Source organism: Halichoerus grypus, chromosome 4, assembly GCF_964656455.1.
Source record: "Halichoerus grypus chromosome 4, mHalGry1.hap1.1, whole genome shotgun sequence".
Classification (NCBI taxonomy): Eukaryota; Metazoa; Chordata; class Mammalia; order Carnivora; family Phocidae; genus Halichoerus; species Halichoerus grypus.
Window position 1 is genome coordinate 178,845,215 of NC_135715.1, and position 24,145 is coordinate 178,869,359.

General features: G+C 42.4%; 1 protein-coding gene across 12 annotated transcripts in view; it reads left to right on the forward strand.

The window, feature by feature from the left end:
• Positions 1–24,145, forward strand: part of MOGAT1 (monoacylglycerol O-acyltransferase 1) — a 101,096-nt gene that overhangs the window by 30,688 nt on the left and 46,263 nt on the right. For 9 of the 12 annotated variants that reach the window (XR_013447384.1, XR_013447383.1, XM_078071359.1 and 6 more), the window contains exon 6: positions 2,334–2,448. Coding sequence is in view for 10 of the 12 variants with exons in the window: in XM_078071359.1 (XP_077927485.1) it covers positions 2,334–2,448 (115 nt within the window). In the remaining 2 variants the exon portion in view is untranslated. Of the gene's footprint in view, positions 1–2,333; positions 7,415–9,222; positions 9,902–24,145 lie in introns of those variants that run through there. The other 3 variants (XM_078071363.1, XM_036098693.2, XM_036098692.2) reach the window with 3 other exon arrangements.

Sequence of the window (24,145 nt, forward strand, 5' to 3'; positions counted from 1 at the left end):
CTCTCGAATCCAATTTTGGGTTAGTAGGAGGGGCAGGAGAACTGGCTTTACATCCTAAATTCCCTTTCTTTTTGTATAGTTTGGGAATTTCCAGCATCTCTGTTTCTGTACAGGTAAACAAGAGAAAGGCAAGGATGAAGCTGCCCATCTCCCACTTCAAAGGGAGAAGTCACGGGCATGTTTGAGTTCTCCAGAAGAACCATCTGAAATAGACTGAGCCCATGAATAAGAACAGCATTGAAGTTAGCAGTAGTATAGCTGATAGGAAGTAAGACTAATTAACAATTCAGAATTCACGAGTCTTAATTAAGCTGGGAACAACACACGTCAGCTTCTCAGACCACGAAGTCTTTTTCTAAGTCCCCCCCACCCACCTTGAATAGTTGCACTTGACCTTTCTTTTTGGTCAATTTCACTTACCAGGAGCTAGTTCTGTAAAACTGTGAATTTGCTAGTCTGTTGTCATTGCTAGTAGATTCTCAATTCACATGTAGATTTCTCAGTTTTTTTTTTCTTGAAACAAAAAGGTCAGAGTTAGGAGGAGCCTTCAAGATCATTGAGTTCTACTTTTTTATCCTATGGATGTAAGAATTAAGGCCAGCGAGGAAAAAACTTACTAGCTCAGTGTACTGGTCTAGTCTAGCGCCCTTTGTCGAGCACCAGCTCCTATTCTATACCATCACCCCGTTAGCCTCTCCTCATCTGTATTTCCAACTACAACTGACAGCAAGACAGTTCCTGTGCTTTCTTTTGAGTTACAAAGGACTGATGTCCGCTCTATGTAAATTTGACATCCAGGCTATCAAAAGATAACTGTATGTGAGATTCTTGAGGCTATATCTGATGAAAAACTTAGCAATTGGAGAATATTAATACTGCAGTAAGGTGGTATGTATCTACTATGTATGTCTGTATTTATCTCCTTACTGCAACGTTAAATAGATAGATAATCTTCTTAATAATACATTTTGTTATATATGTGTGTTTGTGTGTATCACTCTCTTCTCCGTGCCACCTTACCTCCCATACTGATGTCATTTATCACTTCCTTCTTTCTCTCTGCGTTAACATTTGCTTGGTTTTCCCTTAACTCAACACCTTCTGTTACTGACATGGATTTGAACCTTGGATGTAGCACGGAACAACCTAGAGTAGGCCAGAGGAAACCTCCTCTCTCCCCTCTGAGTTCCATTCCATTATCTATGGCCCCACTTGACCTCATACCCAAGTTAATAGAGGGTAATAAGAAGCTGTTTGCTGCCCAGCACATCACCGAACATCCTGTAGGTTTTCAACTCTTGGCATCAGTAAGCAGCAGGGGGCGCAGTGAGCTGGGAAGACCCAGGAAAGCAGGTGCCAAAGCCACATGTATCTTGCAGTTTCAAACAGTCTGAGACACAATCTAAACACCTTTTTAAATATGTATAGAAGTTGCCAGGTTACATAATAATTAGCTCATTTTTAATTACAGGTAAAACACAAATGCATTCTCATTGTAGAAAACTCCTACCATACAGATAAATTGAAAAGTCCCCCATCTCTACCTTCCTTCCTTCCTAGGGGTAATGGTTATTAGTCTCTCTAGACTTTTTAAATGCACTAAAGCTTATTACGCACTTAGGAATATAAATATCTTTTCACAGATGGGATCATACTGTATTATTTCACAACTTGCCCCCCCTTCATACATTTTAGACCTTGATGTGTGTGTACACATATAATTTCATTTTTTAAAAAAATTGCTGCCTAGGATTCTGTTGCATGAGTGTTCCGTGGTTTATTTAATAAATTTTCTACTGAGACTTCTGGTTAGTTTTGTTTTCCACTCTTAACAGTGGGATTCTTGTGATTGTATGTGTTTTCTAATACAGATTCTTAGCTGTGAAGATAAACATTCCTTAAATTTTTAGAAGGAAATTAAAAAGAGTCAGAGGAGAGGGCTGATGCCTCATGACTTGAGACTTCGGAGTTGGTCACAATAGGGTACTGTGGCCGGGCCGTCAGCTGTACAAGAGGGACAGAGCTGGTGACGTTCGCACACAGCTATGTCCTTTTACCTCACAGCTGTGGTCAGCCCAGTAGTTCGCTTGACTCAAGTCAAAACCACCAGCGGCCTTCCACTCCAGCAACTGTGGAGAAGGAAAGTTCTTTATTGGTTCTCAAATGGGATGGTGTGACTGTTGGAGGCAGCCAGTAAAATGAACAAGGGATCGGAGCAGGCAGGCCTGACAGAGTCTGATTGGCAGATCTTTCCAGAGCCGTCCATGAGAGGTAGCCGTTTGTGGTGGAGTGGTTTTGTTTTCTTACGTTGGCTGTGTTCTCTCTTTTTGCAGTTGGCCGCCCAATCCCTGTTCATCAGACTCTGCACCCAAGCCCGGAGCAGGTTGAGGAGTTGCACCAGACCTATATGGAAGAGCTAAGGAAACTATTTGAGGCACACAAAAGGAAGTACGGTATTCCCGAGCACGAAACTCTCATTTTTAAGTAACTATAGTCTTAGAAGGCATTCGAGAGGATGAGAGAACATCCCATTGGAGGAAACATATTTTAACTAAGGACTTTTTTCTTTGACTCTGGAATCAAAGTGGCAAATGAAGAGTATTATTTATGGTGACAGATGTTGATGTGTATCCGTGGGAAATAAAAATACAGTGGGTGACTGTAGGAGAAGGTTGGAGATGACTATAACCCTTCTAATAATCCTCCTCATTTGGGAAGGTGCAAGCATTTCTCGGGGTAAGAAAAGGTTTAGGATTATCTGTGTGCTCAAAAAAAAAAAATGACAGTTTCAAAAAATAATTAGACCCTTTTACCAAAATCACAAGAATTTAAGGTGGTGTCTTCACTAAATATGACAGCTCTTATTTAGCACAGCTGGAACAGTTAGGAGACAGTGTGTAAACTAATTTTCCATACCGAGCTAGAGGAGATCATTTTTTTTTTTTTTTCTGCTTTAACAGACCATTTTTTGGTGAATAATGTTACTTTTCAGAGTTAGATAATTTGATCCTTTAGGTCACGTCAACCAACGCATTTTTATACAATAGTGCAGAATTTTTATGCAGGTTTTGAAATAGGATGAATCTACCATCTGGAAACCCATGTGGAGGAGGGCATGTCTCCTCGTTTCTATTCATGCTTAGAAATATTCATGCTTGTCATTTGCTCAGAAGTATGTTCATTTGCTATATAGACAAGGAGGTCTTTTGGGAGACATGCTTTAGAACATTAAAATTCCTCAAGGTTTTCATGGTAATAGAAATGGTTTTAATTTTCTTCCCAAATGGCCTCTTTGAGTAAGAGCAGCTATGAGAGGAAGTGCACTCTCTGGTTGTGAGGTGCCCGTTACAGCTGTCTGGTCCACGAGAGTGGGAACCCTGTTCCTCCTATGCATTGACCTCTCCCCAGTGCCTGGGCCAGGCACAAGATAAGTACTTGTTTAGTGAATGCATTTATAGATGAACCCACAAACCACCTTTGCCTTAAGGTGAAGAATTTTTAGGAACCTATTATAAGAAAAGACCTTCTTTCAGAAGGAGAGAATGTGCTGGGTCTGTTTGTCTCAGGACAGTAATCGACAAGACTTACTTGTCAATTACCGTAAGGAAGAAGAATGTGTAGTTTCTAGATGATCTCCATTGCTGCTTGTTGCTTCTCTCCCTCCTCCACTCTAGGTATTTGGGGGCATCTTCCCTGATAGTAATATATCTTCAGGCCTCTGATTTTTAAAAGATCAAGCCTTGGGCTAGAGCCTGGACTGAGTTCAGCATCAGCCAGACAAAACCATGCTGGGGAATGCCTTGAGTAGGAGAGCATTTCACACAGGAAAAAGCAAACCTCCTCCATGCTTCCATTTGAGGTTGTTTTGGCTGGCATCACTTTGGCTTCACTCTGGTTGAGCAATCCAGGAGTCCACTGACCCATGGCCTTGAAATTAGATCAATTTTGTAATCGAAGCAGGGAATAGGGCACAACCTATTTTTCATAAGATGCAGAAAATTTGACTATAAATCCTTTTTTGGTATTACTCGACACCAGCCAGGCATCAAGGAGCACCATTTATGGAAAATGACGTGCCCCCGCTGGTCGGGGGTCAGTCTTCAGAATAGAGCTGTGAAGGCCACATAACCACAACAATAAAGACCTTTAAGTTATTATAAAACCCATGAATTTCATTCCTTTAGGGAAACTTATTAAGAACTCACAACACATAGTCTCTTGTGATTTCATGAAGGTATGATTTTTAATCTCGTACTTGGTAGTGGGGGCCAAGCTGACCCCCCCCAACATCAGCTGGGTCACCTAGGAAGCAGTTAAAGCCCACATGTAGTAAAACAGAGGCACTGAAAAATGAAAAAAGTTTTGCTCTGATGAATTTATCTCGAATTTTGCCATTTCAGAAATCCAGACATCAGCAACTTTAATTTTGGCATCTGTAAAAATCTTATTTTTAGGTACAAATTAGGGATTTTATCTCTTTTTCTTTCTCTGGGTCTCCAGAGGTCTTAATCCAGCCAGAAGTCCCTTCATAAAGTCAGAGCGTACTAGGAAGCTCCTTATAGTCCTACAGATTGCAGATGAAGATGTGGACATGAATTTTTGCTACAGCACAAATGTGAGCCATATATTGTATTCACTAATATAGTGTGACAGAAATCGCCTCAGTTTTAAAGATTCTCATCTACTCTGTAATTGCACATAAAATTTAAATAGCAAAGCATAACAATAACAGCAAGAAAAATAACCCCAGGACACAGTAAGAGAAACTGAGCTAATTGCCTTGAGAAAATGTGCATTTATGATTTAATTTGGACATTTCTGTCTCCTGTTTCTCTTGCATACTGGGCACAGGCTGAGTCATTTCCTTTGTCTCACAGCTAGAAGGATTGAAATTATCCATATCCAGCTAAGTCAATTATGCTCACATTGAAGGTTGCAGCTTTGGTCCTTAGGAGGGCCAGCCAGTTTTGCTGTGTCCCAGGGGGAACCAGGGCAAGAGATGCTGCATGATTTATGAAAACCCTTCACTGGGACTAGGGAGACAATCAAAGTATATATACTGCAGGGACGATGAGTAAGCCTTTATTGTGTGCATAGCATTAAAAGTACAATCCCTACCTTCAGGAGAAGGTACGCTTCTGTCCTGGGAAGCACAGAAGGTAGAATCGAGATGCAATGTCCACACTTCTGTAACTTGGCAATTCTTCCAAACCACCGCACCCACAATGCAAATTACCAATGTTTGTGACAAATACGAAAACGCGTTTTGGGTGCATTTACTCTGTCTTCTTTTCCTCGGACAAGAGACAGTGTGGATGGGATTTGTTGATTGGTGGTGGGTTTTTGTTTTTTGGTTTTTTTTCCCCAATAGCCAAGATGGCCAGTTCTCATACTGTATTTGTCTTTTTTAAAACTAAGTGATAGAATGCCTATTTCTGGGGCTGGGAGAGTTACTTTCAAATAGAATTTGTATATCTTTTCAAAGGAAAAAAGAAACAAGGCAACTTCCATGTAACCACCTAGTTGTGCCAGTTTCTCTAGGATGGCAAATACAGAAGCAGCTTTTTATATTTAAAACCAAGGAATTTGTCACATACCTTATATATTAGTTATTTGACTTAATCCTTCCCAAATACAGCCTAGTGCCTTAATATCTTATATGGGAAGGCGAAGGTCTAACTCCATCCATTGTTTGTTCATGGGATGATGGATCCCGAGGTAGTAGAATCTGCATCTTGTGTGCCTTTGATCCTGCCCCCAACGGAGTGTGGGCCTTCAGCACTCTCTGGGGGGTGGGAGGGTGAACGCTTATGGCGCTAAGCTGGAAGTTTGATAGACTGTGTCAATAGAAGCCAAGTTCTAGGGCTAGAAGGGGCTTTGTGTCTGGCATTAGTCCTTCTGCAGATGAAGCAGTTGAACCCCAGCAGCTTATGTGGATTGGCACCCACTCCACGTTCGTATTCTTCTGCCCTGATGGAACAGGAGGAGGGAGATATGGCTCTTCCATAATTATTGATTAATCAACCTGTGAATCCTCCTATAAAACTCAAGTGTCCAAACACAGAGCATGATTAAAAATACTCCTGAAATGCAAGGGATTTAACAACTCTGAAGCGAGCTCTGTCTTCTTGGGACCTAGAACATTTTTCTTTTTTGAGACCAGTACACCGCATTGTTGATTTTTTCCTTCTGCAAGAGCTATTTTGGTGATGTGCACTGGGGGACGTCCAAGTTGTTCAACAACAAGCTAAGCCACTAGAGCCTATGTATTATTGAGCAGCAGGATAAGGCAAAGTGCTTTATGCCCACGGTGAGTGAAGGATCTTCCCTCTCCGTCACGTTGTGACCATTAATACAGGTCCAGGCAGTCCCGTTACTCAGAAGTGGAAGCAAATCTGTCACCATACTGACAGCCCTAAGCCCATTCTGGCTCTAGCTTCATCCAGCTGGGTTGTTACAGCTGCTTTTTTTTTTTTTTTTTTAAACAGCTCTTAGATTCTGGCTAAGAATTATCTTAGGCTCTCTTGAGAATAAAGATAAAACTGATCTTGTTGTATTCCCAAGGGCTGTGTAATCCTCCCCTGCTCCGTTTCCAGACCCACTTGGAGGCTTCGGTCTGGTTGGTTTCCAATTGTCCCATGTGGGGTACAGTCATGCGGAGACAACCAGAAAACACAGCTGTGCTATTCTTTTCTACCTTCCAGGGGCTTCTGTTTCAAATAATCCTTTAGCCTCTGGTCCTCCACTAACTGGCTGGGTGCCCTGGGCTCTTTCCTTCCTCTTAGGAGTGAATGATCTCTATAAGGTCCCCTCTGGCTCTATCTCTATGGTCTCTGCCTGGCCCTTGTTCTCTCATGGTAATGACATTTAGTGGGAGATGGAGCTTTATCTGCAGACTTCTTTTTCCTCTGCCATCCTCCCTTGTCTTCCTCTGGACATGCGGAGTGTTCAAATGACTGTCTCCCTTTCTTAGTATATGGAAAACATAAATTGCTGCAGAGATTTCTCCAGCAGCACGGTGACCTTTAGGCATGGTGTTCCTAAGAAACAGTTTCATTCTCTAAATAAAAACTGGAGACATTTATCGAAGAGGTTTCCTTCCTTTTTTTTTTTTTTTTATTATGTTATGTTAATCACCATACATTACATCATTAGTTTTTGATGTAGTGTTCCATGATTCATTATTTGCATATAACACCCAGTGCTCCATGCATAATGTGCCCTCTTTAATACCCATCACCAGGGGTTTCCTTCTTTATATGGCTCAAAACTGTGAAATAACAGTTTATTTCTTGTTAAAATCTTTATAGGAGATGGCGAATTTTTGTACTTTCTGTATTGGACTTGTTGCTGTGTGCTTTTTAAATGCTCTCGGTTTATAAAGTTTTGACCAATAAATGTGTTTTATGCCCAAGTCGTAACCACATGGGCATGGTGTTGTAGCTGAGTGGGATGTCTTTCCTGACCACGCCTTGCCAAGGCTGGAGCCGCTTGGACCTGGGGATGGACTCAGGCAAGGGGATTGCGGTGGTATCGTGAGCACTGAAGATTCTCTACTGAAGAGCCAGGCCTGGAGATTGCTCTCAAGGGGAGAAAAGATGAAACAGAAAGCAGGCACAGGGCTAACCGAAAAGTGCAGATGTGCCAAATGAAAGGAGCAGAGGGCAGGAAGAGGAAACAAGCCAGGGAGGGGCTGCGGTTGAAATAGGCGTGAAACTTGTCAGATATGGAAATGTTCAAACACCGGTAGAAAAATGGATAGATTCCAAAGCAAGTAAATGGCTGCTAATAGGTTCAGGGTTTCTTTTCGGGTGATGAAAAAAAATGTTTTTTTGTTATGTCAGTCACCATACAGTACCTCATTAGTTTGTGATACAGTGTTCTGAAACTGGGTCGTGGCTGGTTACACACGCTGCGAATATACTAAAAACTCCCAAATTCCTCTCTTCAAATGGGAGGATTTTACGATACCGTGAATTATACCTCAATAAAGCGGCTTTCCACACTCGAGTCAGTCATACACTTGGCAAAATAACAGAAAAAGCTAAAAACTAAATTTCCTTTTTTTTATGTGTCAAAACTGAAATCACCTTCCTTGGATGCAGGCATTTTGGACACCAGTTTATGCTTTGATTTTTGAGACCTGTTGGTGTTTCTGGTGTCTGTTATCAAAATAGGTGTTTTCAGTACTCATTTATTTATTTATTTATTCAATCCTGAGCATGCCATTTATTAGCTCTGTGAATTTGGAAATACTCAGGACATTCTTGAAACCTGTCTTCAGAGAGAACAGAAATACCTTCACATATTATTATTTTGAATATGAAGTTAATTGTTCTTTTTTTCACTGCAAATTTTTATTTTATTTTATTATTTTTAAAATTTTATTTAATTATGTTATGTTAGTCAATACTCTTTAAAAATATTTTATTGGCTAAAGAACATACTGAGTTGTTATTGTGTAAAAATACTGCTTGGCTTTAATTTTTCCCAGTATTTTCTTAATACTGTAGTTAGAATAAATAAATAAATATAAATAAATAAATAAAACTGGTTAATATTAAGTAAATATTATCCTATAAAAACCATTAATATTTATTGACCACCTACAATGTGCCAGATACAGGACTAGGGACTTTACATACATTATGACATTTAACTCTTAAAATAACCCTGTGAGGTCAGTAATATTTTTATCCCATAAAGAATTGGGGTTCAGAGGGGTGAAGAACTTTGCTCAAGGCAACCCTCATGGTGGGGTGGTGGAGCTCAGATGTGATACCAGGTCCTCTGGCCAGAGCCCATGCTTTGGGTGTAGGGCTCAGGAGACCTAGGGTATCTACCATCTCTGTCACTAACTTGGGTAGGTGACCTTGACTATGGAATGGGAAGGTGGGACATGACTGCAAAGGTTCTTTATGGGTCCATCTACTGGTGATTCTGTTCTAAAGCCATCTACATTTCCGAACACTGCTCCCCCCCGACCCCCTCCACACGTACCCCCATAGACCCAATAGGCACAGGAGCCTTCCTGAGCACTGAGAACAACCTTGAGAACCAGTTGTGAGATGGCAAGGTGTTGTGGCCGCCATTAGAAGGACGGAGTAAGAAAGTTTCATAAGTGGGCTAATATTTGTTGTCAAAGTTAAACATTTAAAATGTTAGCTTAAGAACTTCTGTTTAGCTAAAAGTCTTTGTTTGTTTGTTTGTTTGTTTTGGTAGGTATGACTGCATGAAGCATTAGCTGGGGTAAGGTCGGTTCTCCAAACCGTATTTTTAAATTCATTTTATTTCGGGCGCCTGGGTGGCTCAGTCGGTTAAGCGTCTGCCTTCGGCTCAGGTCATGATCCCGGGGTCCTGGGATCGAGTCCTGCATCAGGCTCCCTGCTCAGCGGGAAGCCAGCTTCTCCCTCTGCCACTCCCCACCCCCTGCTCGTGCCCGCACACACATGCACACGCGTTCTCTCGCTCTCTCAAAAATAAATTAGAAAAAATCTAAAAACTATCCTTGTTAAAAAATTTCATTTTATTTCTCACACGTGTATATGTATGTGTCTGTTTCCAAGTACCTCTTAAAAGTTTTCTTCATACTACAGTTGCCTCATGTTTCGGATTTAAGAAGAAATGTCTTCGGTTTGACCTTTCCTTCCCTGCCTCTTCCAGTTCATCGACAACTCTTTAAAAACTCTAGATGGGGGGGCGCCTGGGTGGCTCAGTCATTAAGTATCTGCCTTCGGCTCAGGTCATGATCCCAGGGTCCTGGGATCGAGCCCCGCATCAGGCTCCCTGCTCAGCGGGAAGACTGCTTCTCCCTCTCCCACTCCCCCTGCTTGTGTTCCCCGTCTCCTGTCTCTCTCTCTGTCAAAAAAAAAAAAAAAAAACTTTAAAAACTCTAGATGGACAGGAAATGTGATCTTTAGTTTGACCTGGCATGACATCTTACGTGTAATGCTGAAGTAAAGGAATATTGTGATGGCTCTTCGATGGCTTGAATTCATGAGAGCAGGATCATATAATTTGTCATTTCAAATTCACTTAACTTTAAAATAACATTGAACCTGTAAATACAGAATGTTAAGTCCTATTAAGTAATTTTAGTGGGATTTGCAGAGGGTTTATATAGTACATCTATAGAGACGTTGATATGTGGATAGATCTGCATTGCTGTTATTGAAATAATAGTACCCAAATAAAGGAAAATTTAAATCGTGGGGAAGAAAAGCAAATGTGATTCATTTGGGAACTAGCTATACTTTTAAAGATGAATTTGATTTATATTTTGAATAATACATAGGCGATTGAACTTAGTGCCATTATTGCAAAGAAACCCAGGAGATGTGACACAGTGACAGTCCACGATGTTTCCACCGGAAGCAACACACTGTTTCAAACCAGGACACAAGCCTATCCAGGCCTTAACTTAGTTCTCTTGGAAATGGTATTCTGCCGGAGGGAGGCTATGTCCTCTTGTGGGCCCCTTCTTGGTAATGAGGGAGTGAGTCCCGAATTAGGAGTCCACACTTTTCTTAGCCCAACCAGGCCACTATGATTAGGATCTTTGCTGATGCCTGATTACTGTCGTGACTCCATCTTACGTAGACAGCTAGACTGTCAAAGACCTTAGCTGAAAGTTCGCGGAAAGAAAGCCCTTTCTGCCCCCATTACTGTGCCAAGTTGACAGATGACATTATAGCAACGATCCACAGATCAAATAGGCAAATGAAAACAGACTGGTAGAATCGTGTTTGTCCAAATCTGCGTAGGCATCGTGACCTTTACATCTGTCTCTTTCTACTGTTGCTGTTGAGAGTTCTGTGAAACACACCATTAGGATGATTTGGCTACAAAGCTGAGTTTCGGTGTTTAAGATGACAGAGTGGATGCCAACAGCATGCCCTGCTGACCACCTCTGGCCAGAGAAAACGCTTTTCAGAAGGAGCTCTGGGGATTGAACTTTGGAATCGCTCGGAAGCTCTTACCACATCCTTCTGGCCTAACTTCATTGTGAGGGTTATTTCCTTTTCCACATCTTGATAGGCTTAGACACTGCCCCAGGGCCATTATTTCAAAGGAGAAATTTCTCTCTCTTCCATCCTGCCTGTAATTTCTCTTTGCTCTGGGCTCTCGTTTCTGTGAAACAGGGATGCAGAGGCTTCGGTCTGATCCTCTGTCTGGGGCATGTAATGTGTTTTCTGCTCATTCACAGAGTTCCATCAGGGATAGTCTCTGCCAGGATTCTTTGGCAAGAATCCACTGAAGAATTACTTTCAGCTTTGTTTGTGGTTACTAGATTCAGTTGGAATTTCCTGCATCTCTTGGCGATTCAAAGATTCTCATGGAGGGGGTGGAGGCCGGGGCTGCAAGGTGTGTTTCTGCCAGTAAATCCAAGAAGTCTGGGGACTGTGAGGAGGAAGATGCTCAGGGCCTAGTCATTCTGAACATCTTCCCAGTCAGTTGGACAATCTTTTTTTTTTTAGATTTATTTATTTGTTTGTTTGAGAGTGAGAGAGAGTGAGAGCACCAGCAGGGGGAAGAGCAGAGGCAGAGGGAGAAGCAGACTCCCCACTGAGCAGGGAGCCTGACGTGGGGCTCGTTCTCAGGACGCCGGATCATGACCCGAGCCGAAGGTGGACGCTTAACTAAGCCACACAGGTGCCCCTCAGTTGGACGATCGTGATCAAGCACTGACTTGGTGAAAAGAACCAAGGTGTAGGCCCCGTGTGCTGCCTCCCCTCCCGCCCCGGGCCCATAATTAGAAAACTATCTCATTGGAGAGAGAGGGAAATGAGTATCACAGGAACAGCATCAGCCCAGAGCTTTGGCCCTGTGAAGAGATGCATTCCAGCTGGGAATCTGGGGGGAGCTCTGTTGGGAACAGAATCCACTGAGGCTTGCACGATAAGGAAGACTTAGGTGAGCACCAAGGGAAAGCTCAGGCAGAGGAGTCAGGATAAGGGTGACCAACTGGTCTCAGTTGGCCCCGGACTTTCCTGCCGTTAGCAGTGAAAGCTCCCATCCTGGGAAGCCCCCTACGTCTAGGCCAAGTGGGACCCCCCCCAGGCAGGAAGGCAGAATGCCACATGGCCCTGGTGTGGAGGGCACAGCGAGGCGCTCTGTCTACCTTTGGGAGAGATGACAGGGAAGCATTTTTTTTTTTTTTTTTAATGTTCCAGAGAGCAGCTTTTAAACAAATTTTTAGAAAATGAATATCCAACTCGGCTCTCTAATCCTATGATACTCTGAAATGTCTCAGTTTCTGTGAGTTCCATGTGAATGATAGTCTTAAGGCTCTGGGAGGTCTCCATACATTTGAGGGAGATTTTGTCATGAATTCTCCTTCATGCACTGTCTTGTTTGAGTGGCCTCAAACTAATGACAGTGACTATTCCCTAAGAGTCTGGGTCCTATGGAGAGGGTTGTGTGTATGTGTGACTGTCTCTTCTGGGCTTCAGTTTGTTTCTCTTCAAGGAGAAGTTATTTTCTCCTGTAATGGATTTCTAAAATATTTTTAACAAAGGGGTGCTTAGACACTGGAACTTCTGAAACTGGAGATAAACTTTGAAATGTTAGGAAATGCCCTAATCTTTACATAAACTTTCAGTTTTTATTTGTTTTTTTTCCCCTACCTTTTACTTGTTAAAAACATACATATATATTTAGATCTTATTTATTTTTTATGCCTTGTTCCCGGAAGGACCATAGATGGAATAGTTCTGTTAGAGATTTGAGAATCTTATTCATCACATGAAACTTAATAAAAATGAGAATTGAATATCAGAACATAAAATTTTGAGTATTCACTTACAATAATAAAATTATCTCTCCTACATGGAAGATCCGTTGAGTAGTAGAAACTAGCAATCTTTGGGGCTCCTGGGTGGCTCCGTCAGTTAAGCATCCGACTCTTGATCTCAGCTCAGGTCTTGACCTCAGGGTCGTGAACTTGAGCCCCGCGTTGGGCTCCACACTGGGCATGGAGCCTGCTTAAAAGCAAACAAACAAACAAAAAGAAACTAGCAATCATTGATACTTTTACATCTTTCCCACAGTTAAATGAGCACATTTAATCTTGAAACACAGTTTTTTTTTTTTAACATAACAGGATTTTTAAAAATTTTATTTATTTACTTGAGAGAGAGAGGGGAAAAGCATGAGCAGGTGGAGAGACAGAGGCAGAGGGAAAAGCAGACTCCCCACTGAGCAGGGAGCCTGATGCGGGACTCGATCACAGGATTGTGACCCGAGCCGAAGGCAGACGCTCAACCGACTGAGCCACCCAGGCACCCCTTTAAACACAGTTTTAAAACTTGTTTTTATATCCTTCCCACTCCAAGTACCTTGGCAGGCTTAGCTTAGGCTAAAGTTGAACTCCCCTCAATTGGGGTCCAGGGTTACGTGACCACAATCAAATTCCTAAAGAAACAGAAAGTTTCCCATGAGAAGCATCTGTCGAAATTATTCTTTCCACAGTAACTACTCTTTTTTTTTTTTTTTTAAAGATTTTTTATTTATTTATTTGAGAGAGAATGAGAGACAGAGAGCACGAGAGGGAAGAGGGTCAGAGGGAGAAGCAGACCCCCTGCTGAGCAGGGAGCCCGATGTGGGACTCGATCCCGGGACTCCAGGATCACGACCTGAGCTGAAGGCAGTCGCTTAACCAACTGAGCCACCCAGGCACCCTCCACAGTAACTATTCTTGAGACTAGGTTTAGAAAAACTCTAGATTGCTTCAAATCAATTCCAACTCCAAAGACTCAAGAAAGCATTAGATCTTCGACCAATGTAGCCAGTTAAAGAGCAGATAGAAATGTCAACTTCATGCTTCTTTTATCATGGAGGCAAAAAATACCACCACACCTCCAGCTACCACATGTAGTTTAAGGCAGGAAGGAGAAAGGTGTCCACTCCCTTCTTTGACTTTATTAAAAACCTTGCTATCTTTCCCAAAATCCCTCTGGCAAACTCTGCTCGATATCTCATTGGTCAGAAATGGGTCCCATGGGTCACACCCAGCTACAAATAGGGCTGGGAAAGTGACTACTGACTTTCCATTCTCTTTAACAGGGGTTAGCAAACTTTTTCAGTCAAGACTAGGACAAGAAATATCTTACCCAGTAACTACTCAGCTCCATCATTATAGTGCAAAAGTAGCTGTAGATAATTGTAAATGAATGAACGTGGCAGTGCTCCAATAAAACTCTTATTTATGGACATGGAGTTTTGAATGTCATGTAATTTTCATGAAATAGTCTTCTTTTGATCTTTCTTTAACCACTTAAAGCTAAAACCACTCTTAGTTCACAGGCTATAAAAACAGGAGGCTGGGGGCGCCTGGGTGGCTCAGATGGTTAAGCGTCTGCCTTCGGCTCAGGTCATGATCCCAGGGTCCTGGGATCGAGTCCCACATCGGGCTCCCTGCTAGGCGGGGAGCCTGCTTCTCCCTCTGCCTCTGCCTCTCTTTCTCTCTCTCTCTCTCTGACTCTCATGAATAAATAAATAAAACATTTAAAAAAAAAAAAAAAAAAAAAAAACAGGAGGCTGACCTGATTCAGTTTGTGGACCCCAGAGGAGGGTGAGAATGGTTTTGGGGGTGGGGGGCACACCCTAGTGCTGCCGCAAATAGGCTCTGTACCTTGAATATAGAATATTGGAAAGTGATGACAAGCTCAACCCATCCAGCCAACTTTAATTTTCCTGAGGTCAGCAAGCAGATTCTGCTTCCAAATCATGTTCTTTGTCATGAATACATTAAATCTACCAGGTGCCTTTAACTCAGAAAATCTGATCCAAGAGATCTTTCTATTTTTCACATATTTTCTTTTAAATTGCCCTATAATGACTGCAAAACTGGATCAGATCTACATGAACAAACTCTAGAATGGAGTCTAGAACTGTAACCAGAAAATTATTGACTCCGTAACACAGACATTTGCACAATTGCTCAAAGGTCTGTTTGTATGAGCTTCAGAATGAAAATTCAGAGATAATACTCCCTTAGATACTAGTTAAAAACAGAAGAGCAATATCTTAGATATGTTGATCTAATGATTATTCTTTTTGAAACTATTTCTAAAACATTACCTTTTCAGCCCCTTAGAAATGTTCTGTATGTTTTCTTTTGAACTTCACAGTTAATTTTATAATTATGCTGTATGTATGTGTATGTAAATATAAAAGTATTATATGTGTACATACGTATACATATAATACAACTAAAGCATGATATATATCATTTATACTACATATAATATATGCATATAATTATACATATATACTGTATACATATATATACATATTAGTCAGCACTCCCTCCTAATAAAAGAAATTTGAGTTGTGTAGCTAAAGAGCCTAGGGATTCAGGCATCGATCCAGATGCTCAAATGAGATCATCAGAACTCAGTCCTGCTCCATCTCTCTTCTCTCCACTGTGTTGACTCCACTGTCCGACTCCCTTCATGGTCGTAAGATGGGCACCAGCAGCTGCAGACACACATCTTACCAGGTCAGCACTCCCAAAGGAAAAAAAACTCTTTTCCCTAGAATTGGGTCTCATTGTACTGACTTGGATCATGTGTCCATCCCTGAACACATCATTGTGGTCAAGAGGTTGGAAATATGCTGACTCGCCTGGGCTCCGTGGTTGAGTGCCCCTCCCCTAGAGGTGGGGAGGTTGTGGGGCCCGCTGGCTTTCTGAACCACATGGACAGAGAATAAAGGGTAAGTGGTTCCCCAAAGGAAATCAGGGTGAATGGATTCCGGGAAGAAAAAAATAATTGTCCACTACGATAACACTAACATTTGACTTGTAACAAAGGAATCAGGAAGAGAATATGGAGACTCAGAGGAAATGGATGAGAAATGGGAAAACCATGGGAATGTGATGGAAGTGTTTTATAGTAAACTGGGCAAGGTCAGTGGTTCATAATCTTGGCAATGTATCAGAAAAATCGAAGTGGTTAAAAACAAAACAAAACAAAACAACGAAACAGATTTCTGCACCTTACGCCAGACAGACTGAAGCAGAATCTGGGAAAACGTGGTCTGGGATTCTGTTCTCTTTGTAAAACCACCACAGGCAGTAGATGTGCAGCTTTATTCATAGACTTGCTTTGGGAACTACCGAACGAGGTTGCATTAGAGCACGGGCTGAGCTGCCGTAGCAGAAAGACCACAAAGTACAGAGGCGGGAAGAAGTTAATTTCAGTCTCACATAATAGTCTGGAGGTGAACAGTCCAGGATGGTGGCCATGTTTATTCAAATGCAAAGGTCCGGGGCGCCTGGGTGGCTCAGTCATTAAGCATCTGCCTTCGGCTCAGGTCATGATCCCAGGGTCGTGGGATCAAGCCCCGCATCAGGCTCCCTGCTCAGTGGGAAGCCTGCTTCTCCCTCTCCTACTCCCCCTGCTTGTGTTCCCTCTCTTGCTGTGTCTCTCTCTGTCAAATAAATAAATAAAATCTTTAAAAAAAAAAACAAATACAAAAGCAAAGGTCCTTCCATTTGTTTCTCTGCCATCCCCTCCGGTGCTGTCCTTGTCTGTACAGCGGAAGCTGGCCGCTGCCCCGTCCATGCTAGCCCGCGGCGAGAACACAATGAGGGCAGAGAAGCAGAGTTGTGAAGGCCAAGGCTCCAAAGTGCACACATCACCTCCGCTTTCATTATATTGGCCTGAACTTAGTCACATGGTGCAGCAAGTGCAAGGGAAGCTGGAAAGTATAGTCTTTCACCTAAGATATCAATATATATTTTTTTCTTGTTTCTAAAAACACACCCTCTCATATCTACTTAAGTAGTTAGGTGGGCGTATGCCCAGCTAAAATTGGACACCTACAGATGAAATATTCATGACTTTCAGTTAAACGTGACAAGTTGAATTGCATTAATCTTGACTTCTTCGTGAAGCTCCTCTGAAGTGAGAATAAAGGAATAAAAGAGGTGAAAACTCAAAGAGAACAGGGGAGGAGTAAGAGGAGAAAGTGATGTCAACACTGTTTTGCAAAATGAAAAACAGATGGACAGGTGATAAGTGACTTGGCAGCACAGAAAAAGCAGAAACTGTATGACAGAGAGAGTCGAGGGGGAGAGTCCAGTCAGAAGCAAGTGATTGCCATTGCAGGATCTCAGGAAGGCCAAGCATGGAGGCCACCACATATCTGAAGTCATGTGTGGAGGGGATCAAAACCAAGGAGGGTCATCAAAAATCTCTTAGGAGCTCTAGAGGGGAGGGGGGTGGGGGGATGGGTTAGCCTGGTGATGGGTATTAAAGAGGGCACGTTCTGCATGGAGCACTGGGTGTTATATGCAAACAATGAATCATGGAACACTACATCAAAAACTAATGATGTAGGGGCGCCTGGGTGGCTCAGTCGTTAAGCGTCTGCCTTCGGCTCAGGTCATGATCCCAGGGTCCTGGGATTGAGCCCCGCATTGGGCTCCCTGCTCCGCGGGAAGCCTGCTTCTCTCTCTGCCACTCCCCCTGCTTGTGTTCCCTCTCTCGCTGTGTCTCTCTCTTCAAATAAATAAATAAAATCTTAAAAAAAAAAAACAAACTAATGATGTAATGTATGGTGATTAACATAACATAATAAAAAAAAAAAGGCAAAAAAAAAAAATCTCTAAGGAGCAGACTCTCAGATTCCCTGCCCTAACTCTAGCAGCTTGTCGATTCCTGAGCAGAGCACAAGAGTTTTGCTCTTGGAAATTCTTGAGAAACTCTAAGCTCTGGAATACCAGGCCCAACAGAGAGAGATGGGGTGGAGAGGTGCTGCTAAAGCAGATTGAGGGACAGCCTCCATTTTGAATGGTAATTCCCATCCCCCCTTCCCACACGAGGTTCCCATGATCCTCAGCAGCCAGCTTTCTATCACCCCAATAGGAGAATGGATGATTTCTCTGCAGGGAAACCCACCAACCCAAGACAGAAGACCACAGATTCCAATTTTTGTGGTTCTCCATCTGCCACAATATACTGAGGTCTACCAATGAATAAACTGTCTATTTACACAGAGCTGCTGGGCAGCTTTTTAGTGTCAGTAATGGACATTCAAGAGTCACCAGAATTTTCAAGAAAGGCTTCAACAGGAGATATAACAAATGAGGAACGTGAGAGAGAGGGAACCGGCAGAAGAAAACTTCAGAAAACGGTAATTTATACCTTGAGAGAGATAAGAGAAAATTTTGTAACAATAAACAAGAACAGAACGCTATGCAAAGAAGAGTGTTTAGAAAAAGAAAGTGACATAACTATAGAGCATGATGGGGGGGAGGACAAAAATAGGCACCGGAATGTGTCAGGGAGCCAAATCCTCACACTGCATAGAAGAGAGCCAACAGATGAAGTCTTAAGGTAACAAATCAAGAAAGAGCAATTTAAGCATGTGATTTAGGGGCGCCTAGGTGGCTCAGTCACTTAAGCGTCTACCTTCAGCTCAGGTCATGATCCCAGGGTCTTGGGATAGAGCCCCACGTCGGGTCTGGACTCTCCTTCTCCCGCTGCCCCTCCCACCCCCCTGCTCATGCTCTCGATCTCACTCTCTCTCTCTCAAATAAATAAATAAAATCTTTTAAAAAAATTTTTAAGGGGCATCTGGGTGGCTCAGTTGATTAAGTGACTGCCTTCGGCTCAGGTCATGATCCTGGAGTCCCTAGATCGAGTCCCGCATCGGGCTCCCTGCTCGGCAGGGAGTCTGCTTCTCCCTCTGACTGACCCTCCCCCCCCTCTCATGTGCTCTCTCTCTCTCATTCTCTCTCTCTCAAATAAATAAATAAATAAAATCTTTAAAAAAGTAAATAAAAATAAATTTTTTTTAAAGCATGTAATTTAGAATGTAGATATAAATACAGAAAGGAAAAGGTAAATGAGCTGAAAATGATTGACTCCAGAAGTGGGAATGGAGGGTGGGAGAGGTGAGGCAGGAGACTGCTGCTTTTCATTATAAGCCAGTACTTGGCTTGCTGATTTGATTTGCGAATCCGTGCATATGACAACAGTAAAATACATTCTAAAATTTTATTAGTTTTTATATTATTCTGGAATGGTTTATATATACCTTAAAATAAATAAAAATGTTAATATCTCATATCGCAAAGATTACTTCTTCACAAGATGTTGACGTATAAATGTATGAGAAGCCTCTATGTGAAATAATTAGTGAGAAGATACACAGATGGGCCAGGGGGAAGAGGCAGTTTATGAGGGAGCTCACGGACTTAAGACATGAAGGCATTTGAAAGAGTCTGGGAACTTTTAGGAGGGAAAGTGAGAATTCCTATTTTAAGAAATCTGAGCAAACCATTATAGTCCAAACTGCCAAATATCTACAGAGAGTTGGCAGATGTAGAAATCATAGATGCTCTGTTTTTTTTTTTAAATGTTTGTTTATATATTTTAATAATAGGAAGTCATTTTGTTTGGATAATATTGGGAAATGAAGACGTGTTTTTCCCTTTAAGCTATAACCAGAAATGCTTTGCAGAGCAATAAGTCAGACACATACTAATTGACTTCTCAAAACTGTCTCGCTGACTAGCACTCGCTGACTGGCACCGCTAAATGGGTCAGAGACTTGCTTTCTCAGTCTTACTCTGAGCTAAGAGTGCCCACGTGTTCCAGTTCTGGCCAACGAACTCTAAGGGTGTCTGGTCAGGGGCCTCTGGCAAGTGCTTTTCACCCTGATAAGGAGTTGGTGCAGTGAAAGAGAGATTCCACGTGATGCTTTTGGACAACGGGATGATGTCATTTTGGAGCTCTCATGCATCTTGAAACCACAAGGGCAAAGCCAAAGGAATTTCCAAAGGCACGGATCCAAAGCCAGGGCAGCAACAAATGTGAACCAATACCAGTAATGAACTCAAGCCTCCCTGTTATGCAAGAATAAAAAAGAAAAGTTTTCTGTTTTGTGCGACAAAATCAGTCCTGTTTTCACCATTGGTCCAAGTATGTCATCATATTATATCTATAAATAACATTATGATTTCAGTGTCCCCTATACAATAGGGCAGTGCCCTAATTACTATAGGGCAGTGTCCCTTACAGTAATTGAGTGAAGGAAGGTAAAAAGATTCACTCACATCAACACGATCATTCCGTGACATTTGTACACTTGTATGAAAGTTTAAAACAGCTTTTCAAGAAGTGCTCCTTGACACACAGATATTGTAGGTGTGATGACTTAGGGACTCCCTCATCCCTGGGGGTTGCTTAGAGGGGCCTGGGGTGGTAGGCGTCTCTAGGACTGCTGATGCCCCTGGGGCAGTGAGAACTCCTTCTGGGCCGCCTTGTCCACTTACCCTTAATGCCCTCTACAAATACAATCCCTAACTCTGAGTGCCATTGAGTATGATGTGTCAGGAAACCATGCTCTAGGATTTACACATAGCGTTTATGTGCATTCTCTCTCTCGGTCTTTGCAGGAACATTGTGAAGTTATTATGAATCTCATCCTCCAAATCCTCATCCTCAGTATAAACTGAGTCCCTGGATAAGTTAGATATTTGGGGATTAAAAAAGTCAGACATTGGGGCGCCTGGGTGGCTCAGTCGGTTAGGCGACTGCCTTCAGCTCAGGTCATGATCCCAGAGTCCTGGGATCGAGTCCCACATCGGGCTCCCCGCTCTGCGGGGAGCCTGCTTCTCCCTCTCCCACTCCCCCTGCTTGTGTTCCTTCTCTCGCTGTATCTCTCTGTCAAATAAATAAAATAAAATCTTTAAAAAATAAAAATAAAAAAAATAAAAAAAATAAAAAAGTCAGACATTGTACCACTACAAAAAGAACTTTACCCTATAAAACTTGATTTTTAAATTTTAATCTCCCATTCTGGGTTTGGGCCATTTTCATTTAATCAGTTGATTCCCTTGACAAATGCTCAGCAAGCAGTTGCTGAGTACTTGCTATGTACTTAAAGGCCTAAGAGGAGAACATGCTAACTGAAATTCCCCGAAAAACAGCCCAGAAATAGGCAAAAATGAGAAAAGGGTTAAGCCTATTAGGTTGGCCTCTCAATTCTTACCATATGGGACCCATGTACCTGGCGTGATATCCTGTTGGTTCGCATGGGTAAAGGCTGCTTTAAACAGTGAAAGAGAGTGAAGTTCAGGGGTGGTGAATGACCAGAAACGTAAACCTCCTCCCCAGATCTTTCAGCATTAGCACCCCCAAAAACTATTATTATACAGGAAATAAAATTTACTTCTTGACTTCAGTCCCAATTAAAAAGAAACAAAAAACAGTAGAGTGTCCCAATGCACACGGCCATATTCATTATCCCCAGCTCTCCAGTCGTATTTCACACTTCCCTCCAAGTCTACTGGACAATAATGAACTTTGCTCAGAGGGGGTGGTGGGAGGAGGGAGCGAATGGGGTGATGTGATGGAAGGATGCCTTGGCGACCACAGAGCTGAAAGCTGACAGAATGAGGGTGGTTCGGCCAGCTCAAATCTTTTTATTTGTGGTCCGTGGAGATGTGACGAGACCAGAAAAGCCAGAACAGAAGACAGTGGGCACATTGTTCAGCCGGACTGAGGGCCCGTGTGCTTCTGCACCGTTTGTTTCTTTGGCCTCCTGAACTCCACTAGATGGCATCGTACTTGTCCGCCGTGCCAGTCGCTTATGGCAAGAAAACGGGGAAGAGTCTGTGTGGGGAGCAGGCTGGGCTCCGTCCAAACGTGTGTGGCATTTCTATTTGTTTCTTTAACTTCTGGGGCTGTTTGTCTGAGACCCTCAGCCCTGGGGCCACGGCTGGCCAGACGTTTTATTTCCACTTGTGAACCAAGATGGTGGGGCTCCAGTAGGGAATGAGAGGGGCTTGGGGGACCAGAAGGCTGGTCCAAACTTCTCTTTATACACATGAGAAAAACAAAGCCCTAACGGGCCAAAGGAATTTTCCCCAAATCCCTAAACTACTGAACGACAGAGGCCAGAAGTTGTGCCTGCTGGGGAGCCTGCTACTCCTGGGTCTGTGACCCTGGCCAAGAAACCTGACTTCTCCAAACTGAAGCGTTCTCATCTGTAGAGATTATAAAAGAACGTTTTCTATAGGGATAGGAGACGTAGTTGAGATTATGCACATAAAGAGCATGCTGGAAATGTTTGCTATACGTTCATACTGCTTCCTAGCCTGTGTCTTTCCATTCGGTTCCGCACCTCTTTAGTGTGCTAATCTAACTGTGGGAATCACAATAAAAAGCATCCCATTTGCCAAAAATCATGGAACTATACCCGACAAAGTGTGATTTTTACTACACCGAAATTATAACTTAATACACGTGAGGTTTTTTTTTAAAAAAAGGCATTTATTCCATTTTAAACTATCAAATCCCATTAAAATCATATAACCCTATCATTTTTTTTTTTTTTTTTAAGATTTTATTTATTTATTTGACAGAGAGAGACACAGCGAGAGAGGGAACACAAGCAGGGGGAGTGGGAGAGGGAGAAGCAGCCTTCCCCGGAGCAGGGAGCCCGATTTGGGGCTCAATCCCAGGACCCTGGGATCATGACCTGAGCCAAAGGCAGACGCATTAACAACTGATCCACCCAGGCGCCCCTAACCCTATCATTTGGCCCTTACACAGTTACGGGGGCCAACTTAAAACATGATGGATAAAGGTATCAACTTAGAACAGAATTTAAGTACTTTAATCTCATTGTAAGTAGGAACCGACTGAGGTCAATGTGGGTGCAGTTATATATATTTGCCCAGAGGATGGGTTAAGTATTCAAAAAGCCTCAGCAGCCGGGGTGCCTGGGTGGCTCAGTCGTTAAGCGTCTGCCTTCGGCTCAGGTCATGGTCCCAGGGTCCTGGGATCGAGCCCCACATCGGGCTCCCTGCTCCACGGGAAGCCTGCTTCTCCCTCTCCCACTCCGCCTGCTTGTGTTCCAGCTTTCGCTGTGTCTCTCTGTCAAATAACTAAATAAAATCTTTAAAAATAAATAAATAAATTAATTAATTAATTAATTAATTAAAAAAAAAAAAACAAAACAAAAAGCCTCAGCAGCCAATTAAAAAAAAAAAAAAAAGTGTCCTGTGGTTAGAGACAGTTTGTTTGGGTGGTTTTAAGGAAACTGCTGATTTTCTGTTATAGTTTATGTTTTTTTAATAAACAGAAAACTTGCATTTCAAGACTTGAACAATTTCCATGAACTCCAGAAGTTCTTTCTCTGAAGCTTTGTGAAGTCAGAATATATTTTCCTGGTTTCCTTTCTCCCAAGCAGACGTAACTTCACTCCTCTGGAAGCTCATGACATGTAATGGTGTCACCAAGATCTACCCCACATCATAATTATTTGTTACTCTGTCTTATTTCCTCATCTAGATTTTTAGCTTTTTGAGGTCAGGACTCTCTGAATAATGGTGCCATTCCTCATGGTGCCTAAGATTGTGCTTGCTGAGTGAATGAAAAAATCAATCATTGTTAACTGATAAGACAGAATTAAGAAGGAATGCATTGTTTCATTGAGAACTGAAGGAATGGAATAAGATCAACAAACAAAATGGTGTTTCATTATTGTTAACTGGTAGGGGCAGCATAAAGAACAATATATTGTGTCAGAGGGAACTATAGGTCCTTGATTGAGTAAACAGACAATCTTCCATTAACACATCCATTATTTTTAAGTGAATGCTCCTGACTGAACCTGGAATCAGGACATCGGGACTATAATCTCAGCTCTGTGACTAGCAAACTGGGGGAACTTGGCCAAGTTACTTGAGCCTCTGCTTATCAGTTTCCTCTGCCATACAATGAAGGGATTGAAATCAACATTAGGGGGCGCCTGGGTGGCTCAGTTGGTTAAGCAGCTGCCTTCAGCTCAGGTCATGATCCCAGGGTTCTGGGATCAAGTCCAGCATTGGGCTCCCTGCTCAGCAGGGAGTCTGCTTCTCCCTCTCCCTCTGCCTGCCTCTCTGCGTACTTGTGCTCTCTCTCTCTCTGTCAAATAAATAAATAAAATCTTAAAAAAAAAAAAAAAAGAAATCAACATTAGGTCATCACCAAAGTTCCTTCCAGTTTCAGCGTCCAGCAAGTGTGGGGCTGTCTGTGTCTGTCTCAATGTTTGACTTCAACATTGTTTATTTTGCAAACTCTTTATTGATACTATAAACTAGATCTCCACATTATATTGAATTTGGAGGTCTTATCACTTTTAT